This window comes from Squalius cephalus, assembly GCF_949319135.1.
Source record: "Squalius cephalus genome assembly, chromosome: 17".
NCBI classification, from domain to species: domain Eukaryota; kingdom Metazoa; phylum Chordata; class Actinopteri; order Cypriniformes; family Leuciscidae; genus Squalius; species Squalius cephalus.
This window is the reverse complement of record NC_137138.1, coordinates 34,683,461-34,694,638: the sequence shown is the minus strand read 5'-3', so window position 1 is coordinate 34,694,638 and position 11,178 is coordinate 34,683,461. Positions and strand designations below refer to the sequence as shown.

The window sequence follows — 11,178 nt, the reverse complement described above, 5'->3', positions numbered from 1 at the left end:
ATTGTCTTAGAATAACATTTTGATAACCTTTTACAAATAAACGCAGAAGACTAACTAACTGAAACTTGACTCTGCTACTCGGTTTTATCAAACAAAGCAGATGAATTTTGTCTCTCACAGGAGCTGAAGGCGTCTGTTGCCATGTTGTTCAGCAAATCGCCTTACAAATGTATCAAGATCTAAAGCTTTAGTGCGTTTATTTTCAATGCTTAGTAATGCTAAGTTTGACAACCTACTCTCGGTCATAGTGGAGCGTAAATAGTTCTTTATTATTCTCAGAGTTGGAAAAACTCCGCTCGCAACTTGCACTACTTACAGGGATCACAACAGCTATTTTGCATAATCTGTAGAACACATCCTTGTATTGTTCCATAAATTGTGTGTAATCCATTAAGGTAGCTGGTGAGTCTTTTTCTTCATTTTTAAGTCTTTCAAGTACTCTTTTGCACTGATGAATTTCATGTTTTAGGTCATCAGCGTTTGATCCATATTCCTTTGCCAACAGCATAACATCATCACCCAAGAAGGAACGACTGGAAGGATTCAGAGCCTGGAGTCCATTCATTATGTCACAATTTGTTTTTTAAAAATGCCGCTCCACTTCTCCCTTCATGTGATCTTTGACTGGATAGTACACTTTGTCCCGAAAACTTGTCTTTCCGTCTGATGCAACGTGTTGTCCCAATGTTGAGACCTGAACGAGTCTTGAAGCGCTTTTGTTGTTTGTCTGACCCCTTTTGGATTAGTTCTGTGTTGTGGAGATATTGCTCTGGTGACATGTGTCGACAATGTTATTCCACAGTTCACCAAAAGTGTCCTCACTGCAATAATCATCCCGAGTATCTTTAAAAGCTTTGATCAGATTGCAGACACATGCCCTTGCTGAAGTCAATGTTTTTTGATTGAAGGTGATCTGAGAGAATTTTTTGACTCACTTAAAGGGACACTATGCAAGTCTGAGTGTTTTTTCTCTACGAGCTCCCCCTAGTGTCTGGTAGTATAATGCTTTCAAACACTCTGTCGTAAAAACGAACTGTTGTCCCTCCCCCCTTGCCACGAGCAACCCAGCTGATCAGCTGTCAACCCAGCTGAGCAGAGGAACCCGCTATTTCAAAACCAGTTATGTTTACCGAGGCAAGTAAAGCAATACTTTCTTTCCAACTGATGGCGATTTTTTTATTTATTGTGTTGTCAAGCATACTAGTATTTTTACCCTTGAACGAACGATATGAACGAGGCGAACTACTGCTTTCGTGTTTGTTTGTTTGTTTGTTTTTGGGAGAGTGGGCATGAGCATAAAAAAAAAAAATATATCGGAGGCTAATATTTGTCTAAAGTTATATTAGCAAGGTCTATAAGTTCATCTGGTAGAATGATGGTTTACCTTTGCTTGTCTAAGAAAACATCAGAACGTTTTTTCTAGCTCGATCATGATATGTGCAACATTTTGCGCGTCTGATATTGCCTACTATCAGACGCGTTGACTTAGTGACATAAAATAAAAGTGTAAGTTACACAAATAAAACCGACAGAGGAACGGCCAAACAACTACAGAAATCAAACGTGTTTGCTAATGACAATGCTAACATCAAAGTTATAGTATCTAGCGTACTAGTAAGCCCCTAACAGACAGCGATCATAATAAAAACCTTTACAGACAATAGCAAACATCCTGAGGTCGCAATTACTTGAAATTTAAATATTAAACACAGTTTATTCCAAAGATACTTAACTTACAAGTGCAACAGCAGGATCAGCATCTGTTTTGCAGGCTTCTGTTTCTCTCAGTTCTCACCATTCTGAAAAAGCCGGTCCGATATATTTACTCGAGTCTGACTTCTTGCTCGGTCAGTCTCCCGTTTCCTCTTTCGTTGGTCCTCCGACAAAGATTTCCTAGCTTTCTGCTTCTTTTTTACAGGCTCAGCCTCAGCCATAACTCAATCTATCGTTGCCCTTTGCTTATAGCTAGCCCGCCGGTGTTTGAATGGGGGCGTGTACGTGTGCAGTGCCGTCAAGCAATTCGTTACATCGCGAGACCTGATATCACGCGATACTTCCTGACACCGACCCGCGTCCCAAAGTTGCAAGTGAGTTTTTTCCGCTCTCGGGCACCAGGGGGGTGCGAAACCACCACCATTCAACCCGAAATAAGTAATATAACCATTCCACTGACTCCGAAGCTGTTCAGTTAAGGTTAAAAAGTTACCTAGAGCACCTTTAAGATCGTTTTAAAAACCACAAGGCACCCAACAAAATTCAGATCAAGTTGTCCAAGTATCCCTCTAGCTTCAACAGCTCTTTGTGGGTGCATTTCAGAAGCTATCTCCTCCAAGACGCGTATAATAGCAGGCAACCGGTCTAAAACATTGCGACACGCTGCCTGCCGACAAGCCCACCGGGTGTCACTAAGACGCTGGAGTTCTCTAGGGGCACCATCAAACATTTCCTGCTGCACTTTCAGCCATTTGTTGTGTACATATGATCCTGAAAGAAATACATACAAGTGCTCTAATAATGAAAAGAAAGTTCCTGCATCTGAGACATTTTTGACACTGTCCACAATGACCAAGTTTAAAGGAGACATATCATGCTTTTAAATCGTTCCTTTTTACATATAAATCATACATTTGTAGTCTATATAAAGCGGAACTGCAATGCTTGGGTCTGAATTCCTCATTATTATAGCTCCACAGGCCCCTTTTCTACCCCTTTTCTGATGTGCGTCTGAGAGCAACTCGTTTTGGTGCGGTCTCTTTAAATGCAAATGAGACACGTCATACCCCGCCCCCTCTCCAGGTTGCAGAGGTGACACTCGGTTCAACTCCACCCCGTTCTGCCATTTTTGTAGTTTGATAGCAGAGACACGATTATCTAGCGGCACAGGAACGTTTGGACATCCAAGATTTGTGTCAACACAGAAAACATTTCATCACTGGATAGTTTTTTCGTTTAATTAAAGTGTTGTTTTATGTCAGCTTAATGCCCGGAACGCTTTTCTGAAAAGATAAGGCAACTTATTTAGCACAATTCACACGGTAATTCAGGAAAAAAATATCTCCGAATGCTCCACATGAAACTTTGGTCTTCCGACCTTTTACCACCGTTTCGATTTATTTTGATTAATATGCGCGAGGGAGAGAGAGCAAGACAGCGTCTAGTTTGGAGACGGTGTCTTGTTTACACTTTCGCCTGGCTCGGAAGAGAGAGAGAGTGCGTGCGCGCGACCGGGTCTCTCTCTCTCTGCTCATTCTTTCAGTTAAACATGCGCCCTGTCACAAGCGCGGCAGTTCATCTACATTACTCACCGATCAAATTTGGCGGGACAAAAAAAACGCTTTGGCGGGCGTTAAAACAAGTTCAATGCAAGAAAAACCCTGTTGTTGCTGAAGTAGTTATCCTTGAAGTGCTTCGCGTTCGCGCACACAAAAATGACTTTTTCACACATTTCCGTGAAAAATAAAACTCAACCAGGCACTTCGAAGAGGTTCTGATGCTGGGAGACGGTGTAATGAAGCGTGTGTGTTACTACATCCAACAACCGAACATTTTGACTTACCCTTTCGTAACTTCTGCATCTTTGAGCTTGGACTACAGAATCGTAGCGAGAAATAAAAATGGCGGATTGCTCGAAGTGTTGGGCCGGGAGTCAATGTCCTTATTTGGCAGTTCCGCTGCAAATACTGTGACGTAATTGTTCAAAAAACGTAATAGAGAATAGAAAAATCGGAACAGGTTGCAAAATATGACCAAAACAGAATATAAAGATATCAACGAAGCGCCTGAAGAGACTAATTTAAACTTTTCTGTACTTCTAAACACTCCAAATATACAACAAAATGCATTTAAAAGGATACTCCACCATTTTTTCATATTAAACTATGTTATTCCCTTAACTAAGACGAGTTGATACATACCTCTCTCGTCTCAGTGCGTGCACTAAATCGCTCTGTCTTGTGGCGAAACTTTGTTAGCCCAGTTCATTCAATATGGGCCAAGCAGAGAAGCTACCAAACACCTCCACGTTTTCCCTATTTAAATACAGTTACTCGCGTAGTGTAACTCGACCTAGGACGGTGACACAAAACAAAACATTGCGCTTTTCTAAGTGTGTAAAATGGATAACTATATTGTATTGTATCGGCGCAGTAATATCTTCACTAGAGGGAGCGGGGCCGGTGAGAGGATTTTTCACGAGTGAAGATATTACTGCGCCGAAGTCGAAGTGCTTCCAAGCACTTGCTATGGTATTCCGCCATACAATATAGTTATCCATTTTACACGCTTAGAAAAGCGCAATGTTTTGTTTTGTGTCACCGTCCTAGGTCGAGTTACACTACGCGAGTAACTGTATTTAAATAGGGAAAACGTGGAGGTGTTTGGTAGCTTCTCTGCTTGGCCCATATTGAATGAACTGGGCTAAGCTAAGTGCTAACAAAGTTTCGCCGCAAGACAGAGCAATTTAGTGCACACACTGAGACGAGAGAGGTATGTATCAACTCGTCTTAGTTAAGGGAATAACATAGTTTAATATGAAAAAACGGTGGAGTATCCCTTTAAGGGCTAAAAAAGTGGATTTAGCATGATATGTCCCCTTTAAGCAGTGAGCACTGCAGTGAACAGAAAAAAATGCATGCTTTGCAACCTCTCTCACTTTGGCCTGTACCCCTGCACGTACTCCACTCATGACAGCGGCACCATCGTAACCCTGACCAACCAGATTATTTTTGTACTCCAACCTATGTTTTTCAAAAAAACAAATGATCTTTTCAGAGAGAGCACCTGCATCTAGTTGATCTGCCTCAGAAAATGCAATAAAGCTTTCGTGAACAGCACCCTCATAAAAGTATCTCAGAACAAATAAATCTGTTCCTTTTTCTGAATAGCTTTTGTCTCATCAACAATCATGGAGAATTGTTGACTTTCTTTAACCTCTTTGATAATATTGTCTTTTACCATTCCTGCTAAGCATTGAAGTATTTGATTTTGTATCGTTTTACTTGTGTACATTGCATTTTTTGGCTGGTTTTGTAATCTCTTTCTGATCATTGGGTCATGTTTGGCAAGTAATTCCAACATTGACAGGAACATACCTTTTCTCTCAGAGTCTGTAGTTTCCCTATGGCCACGCTGAGCAGTGTTTTCAGTTGCAGTCACGATTAAAATTTCAGCTAATGCTTTCACAAAGTTTTGGTTTTCAGTCAGTTGTTTCTTATTTTTTTCGTCCATTATTGCAACAAGTGAAGTGTTACTTGTCTTTTTTTTGTTCTCTGCCCATGCACACAATGCATTTAGGTGGTTCTCAGATTTGGCATGTGAACTTGTGACACTGCCACAGTTAAGCCCTGCAATATGCTCACTTAAGTAAAAAAAAAAAAAAAAAAAACATGTGAGATATCTGTATGTATGTGCCATGCCAATATGTTTATTGTTTATTTATTTTTCGGCATGTATGTTGATTTTGAGCATTTGTCTATGCTTATTTTTGAGGGGGACTTTTGTTTGGCTCTAAGGACTCTTATTAGGATGAGCTGAGGGATAAAGGAAAAAGGGGGGCGGCCATTTTGAAAAGTGTGTTTGGTGAGGTGGCATGGTTCTTTTGGCTAACCTAGCTCTGAGTAAATTGTCTAAAATGTTCTCTGGGAAGAGAGACTTGGTGTATTAGATGTTGGAGCCATTTCATATGCGCACGCTCTGGTCTGGGATATACCTGATGGACTATACTCTGGGGCCTATTTTTCCTGCTTTTCAGGACCAACCCTCTCCTCTCCCATTCATTAGGTCATCATCATCTATACAAAAAGAAAAGAGAAAGAGAAACACTTAGTCTTTGCCATTAAACAGTATTGTGGGGTCAAGTAAACAATAATGTTTGACATACTGGACATATTTATGCATGCATTTGATTTAAGATCTGTTTCGTTTTGATACATGAACACATCTTAAGTGTCAATAATTACGTTTTTTTTTTTTTTTTTAAATGATTGAACGATATACATTTTATTTATATGACAGTAAAGTACCACACTGAGATTGAAATAATGCCTTACTAAACGTACTGCAATTAAAAGGAAAATAAAATGATGACGCCGTCATGATATTCTCATTTTTTTCCTATCATGATGCAACTGATCGAATTAGGATAAAGTTGGGTATGGGAGCAACTTAACACTTTAATAGAACGAGGGAGAGGGAAGAGACTGACACTGATGGGGAAGGACTTTAATCGTCGTCATTACCCATAGCCAGGAGAGATGGCACACAAGTGTCACAATGACTGCTCCGAAAACTTAGCTGTTAACCAACTAAAACTCATGTTGGTCCCTGCTTAAACCCGGTACTTTGCGGTCTGTACTTTGCAGGCAAGCAGGGTCAAATAACTGACACAGTTTAGTCAAACAGTTTAGTCTTCCCATGCCTTTCCTTCTTCGAAACTACCGAAAGCACTGCCACCGCTGTCCGCCATTTGGATTCACTGCATTCGCATTAAAAACAAGAATACTTTTTTGGTTCAACATTAGCGAGGCGGGCTGTCCCATTGTAACATTATCGACCCTTCTGATAGAGTTGCATGTAAGCCATTTTTGAAAATATGATGTATAAAAGCGTGTTGTCGTGTGTGTCCACGTGATCCTCACTTGAAACTTGTCGAGAAAAGTTGAAAGACTGCTTGGCTGGACTGCACATGTCATAGGGTGGGAGGCGGGAGAGGCTCTACTCAAGTCATGATGCGTTTAGGGGAAACTTGACATAAACTGTAAACTTGTCCCTCAAATCTGATTGGTTGATTGGAAAGTTGTTCCAGGATCAACAAAGGTGTTGATCCAGGAACATGTGGTACTTGGTGAAATCACGTTCACCGCAAAAGGACGGATGGCCTGACGAAACATTGTGTCATCGTAAGAGAGGAATGTGGACAAACTTTGACACAACATATCAAAGGTTGGCTTGCTCATCCTAGAATTTTGGACCCACTACTCTTCTTCAGTTCTCACGCATGCGTCGTGGCTTTCGTGAGCTCACATCAGAGGCCCACACAGAAGAAAATGAATAGTTAAATAAATTCTTTTTTTTTTATTCATTTTTGTGCACAAAAAGTATTCTCGTCGCTTGATAAACTTAAGGTTGAGCCACTGTAGTCACTTGGCCTATTTTAACAATGTCTTTACTAACTTTTCTGGGCCGGCAGAATGAAATTACAGAGAAGCCTGTGGAGGAGTGAGACAGCTCTCAGATTTCATCAAAAATATCTTAATTTGTGTTCTGAAGATGAACGAAGGTCTTACGGGGTTGGAACAACATGAGGGAGAGTAATTACTGACAGAATTTTCATTTTTGGGTGAACTAACCCTTTAATGGCTACTGATTCCCAGGGGCGTTGCTAGGGTCTTGATACATTGGGGGCTTAGCCCAGACCCCCCCCACCCCCGCTTTTGGTAACTACTTCTACTCATAGCATAGGCACATAATAATAAGCAATAATAATATAAATGGGGGGTCTGGGGGACCTCCCCCAGGAAACGTTGGGCATTAAACACTTCTTTTCCTGCATTCAGGTGCATTTTTTGTAGCATTTTAAATGATAGGTAAAAAGATAGAATGCTTTATTTGTAGAACTGTAACAGCTATTTACAGAAACACAAATAAATAATACATGAATATTAAATAATATTTTAAAAAATGAATATACAACTATATATATATACTGTGTATATAGATATTTATCTTTCTATATTTATCTATATCCATTTATCTATCTATCTATACACACACACACACACACACACACACACACACATAAATCACTCCAACAGTCTGCTTGTATAAGTCTGGAAAAGGAACTATAGACAGTGCAGGTCCAGTAAAGAGGCCATTCAACAGACAGTAAACACAGGCACTCTGTATAGGTTTAAGTTTGTAAAGAGAACTATATACATTTAAATAACATAGCTATACACATAAATAATAGGGAAGAGGGGCACTGTATCCAGCGTCCATTCCTCTGGGAGTAGGGAACTGGGGTTTTGAGGAGAGCGGCACTGTGTCCAGGGTCCATTCCTCAGGGGTTGGGGGAGCTGGGGTTTCGGGGAGAGGGGCACTGTGTCCAGCGTCCATTCCTCAGGGGGTGGGTGAGAGGGGCACTATGTCCAGCGTTCATTCCTCAGGGGGTGGGTGAGAGGGGCACTATGTCCAGCGTTCATTCCTCAGGGGGTGGGTGAGCGGGGCACTATGTCCAGCGTCCATTCCTCAGGGGGTGGGAGCTGGGGTTTCAGGGAGAGGGGCACTGTATCCAGCGTCCATTCCTCTGGGAGTAGGGAACTGGGGTTTCGGGGAGAGGGGCACTGTGTCCAGGGTCCATTCCTCAGGGGGTGGGTGAGCGGGGCACTGTGTCCAGCGTCCATTCCTCAGGGGGTGGGAGCTTGGGTTTCGGGGAGAGGTGCAATGTGTCCAGCGTCGGTTTCGGGGAGCGTCCATTCCTCTGGATGTGTGTGTGTGTTGGGGGGGGCACTTCTATTTTTTCTGGGGAGGAAGTATAAGGGTGTGGCGTCTTGATTTCAGTTTGGCGAATGTGTCAATCACTTTGTCATCATCAAGGCCTCCAATCAACTCTCTCTCAATGGACAACACTGCCAGATCATTGATTCTCTGCTGGTCCATGGTGCGCCTCAACCAAGTATGTAGTCGGCGAAGAGCACTAAACGATCTCTCACAGCTGCAGCTACTGACTGGAATGGTAATGGCCACCTGTAAGATCACCTTCAATGATGGGAACATCATGGGATCAAGGATCTTGAACACACTCAGAATGTCTGGGATGGCTTCTGGCCCTTTCCTGCTCAAAAAGCTTTTTGCCACCAAGACCTCTTCTGGGACTAGTTGGATGTTGTAATGTGAGGCCAGTTTCTCTAGAGACTGCATGCACAGGAAGGTATCAGAGGCTGGGTGACATGCTTGAATGCCAATCATGACCTCTTTCCCAACACTGGAAAAACGATTTTCCAGCTCATATGTCATCCGATCGATGCAAGGATAGAAAAGCCTCTGCTTGAGATGTTCTGAATTACTGAGCAGGTCTGAGCTGGATCCACAGGAGACTTCCACAACAAAGTCTTCCATCCTCTTCTGTTTCCTTCTTGGATCGAAAGAGGGCTCCTGGATGTTGTTCTCCTCACATGTTGTCTTTGTCATGGCATAGATGTCTTCAGCCACTTGTGTAGTTTGCTGGCTGACCAGGGTGTCATGGACAGCATTTTTGTAGTGCACTGCCTGTGCCAAGTCAATGGTTTCTTTCTGAAGAACCTTTTGAAACCCTTCAGTGATGCCAAGCAACTTTTTGAACACAACCAACAGGTAGACCACAGGGAGTTTAGATATTTTTGAAAGCAGACCCAGCGCTGTTGGTGTTTTGATCATCTGGAGGGATTTCATGACGGCAGGAAAATTCTTCAGGAGTGCATTAACAGAGCGCAACTGACATGACCATCGGGTGTTAGATATTTGTGCAAGCTCTCCCTGCTCAATGTGGAGCTCTTTCTGAATGGCAGCAAACTGATCATGGTTGACTATAGACACACTGTAAAAAGAGTAGAGGTTCTCAAGCAGATCAAAAAAATCACTGGCTTCAGGAATGGCCTTGCAAGTATGGCAAAGGACCAGGTTTAGGTCATGTGCATAGCAATGCACATAAACAGCCTCTGGATGCTTTTCCCGGAAACGAGCTTGCACTCCTCGAACAGATCCACTCATCACTGCTCCACCGTCATATGTTTGGGCCACCACTTTCAGTTCAGCAATGTCGTTTGAGACAAGAACTTGCTCGACAGCATTTGTGATTGCTTCTGCACCATAGCCATCCAGTTTCTGCAAGCAAAGAAATCTCTCCTTGATGTCACCTTCCAGTGAAACGTATCGCACACAAACAGCAAGTTGTTCTGTGTGCCCATCCTTAGCTTCGTCTGCCATTACCGCATACATCTTGGATTCCTTTACTTCTTTAATTATTTGTGCTGTGACCTCCATAGAGCAGCATCCAATGAATTCATTTTGAGAAGAAGGTGACAGGTATGTAGTATTGGCAGGAGCTTTGTATCCCTGCAGGAAAGGGTCAAACTTTTGCAGCAGCTGCATACATTCAAGGAAGTTCCCTTTGTTAGGGCTGTCATCCGTTTCACTGTGGCCACGAAAGGGAATGCCCTGTTTGCCTAGAAAGGCGGTAACTGAAACAATGCGGCGGAGATACTCCCTTCTTTCGCTAACCTCAGCGACACTAGCAGCTTGTAACTGCTCAGCAACGTCACCATGAATCTTGCTTGCTTTGTAGCTCATCCATGCCACCATGGAGGCCTTGTGTAACACAGTCTTCTCATGGTCCCTAAACGAATCTAAAGCCCTCTTCCAGTTGGTGTAGCCATTAGAGGCCAGACCGTCTTTGTTGAGCCTACCTTCCTGCTTGCTGAACAATCTGCAGCAGAAACAGAAGGCGGAATTTTGGCTCACTGAATATTCAAGCCATTTAAAAGTGTTGTACCAGCTCTTCTGAAAGGACCTCTTCTGAAGTCCAAAATGGTTGGAAGGAAACTGGACATCGTTAACTTGCTTTGGACCTGTGTCTGGGCTTCCTAAATCTGTCTCTTTAGAGCTCTCTCCTGTCTTTCCCTCATCTCTCCTCCCTGGCTCGTCCGTAAAGCAACAGTAAAGCAACTTCTTCTGTTTTATTGTCCTATATTAGTTTACAATTATTTATTTTGTACTTGTTATGCCATGTGTCTAATTAAATCCTCCTATATACAAAAATGTATTTTGATTATTATTACCACTGCTAGATACAATTTCCATTCTTGCCTACTAGTATAAAATCTAAATTTCAAAAGGCAATATCACCATTATAACCTAGAATCCTGTAAATATTAATGCAACTGAATGTCCTTTCTTACACGGCCATGTTTACTATTTACATATTGTCTGAGTACTTTTTGTTCTGTATTTGAATTTTACCCTTAAATTATATTATAACTGCCAGGAGCAGTTGTCGTTCTTAAAATTATTATAAGCAGCAGCCCACCTTGCTGCTAGAAATCAAAGACTTGTTGCTCGCTTGACATTTCTTCTTATTATTAAAAGTAAAGTATGGTAGACTGGGGCAATCTTAACTGCTTGGTAACCATGGTAATAAGGGTTAGG

The 11,178-nt window shown here is 42.1% G+C and overlaps 1 protein-coding gene across 1 annotated transcript; it reads right to left on the bottom strand.

Annotated features, from left to right (window-relative positions):
• Positions 1 to 8,508: 8,508 nt before the first annotated feature.
• On the bottom strand, positions 8,509 to 10,939 carry LOC307174519 (zinc finger MYM-type protein 1-like; the record flags this gene model as incomplete). The annotated part of the gene is made up of 2 exons (XM_079898383.1): positions 8,509 to 10,459; positions 10,932 to 10,939. The coding sequence occupies 2 exons, from the start codon at positions 10,937 to 10,939 to the stop codon at positions 8,509 to 8,511; spliced, it is 1,959 nt and encodes a 652-aa protein (XP_079754509.1).
• Between the last annotated feature and the right edge of the window lie 239 nt (positions 10,940 to 11,178).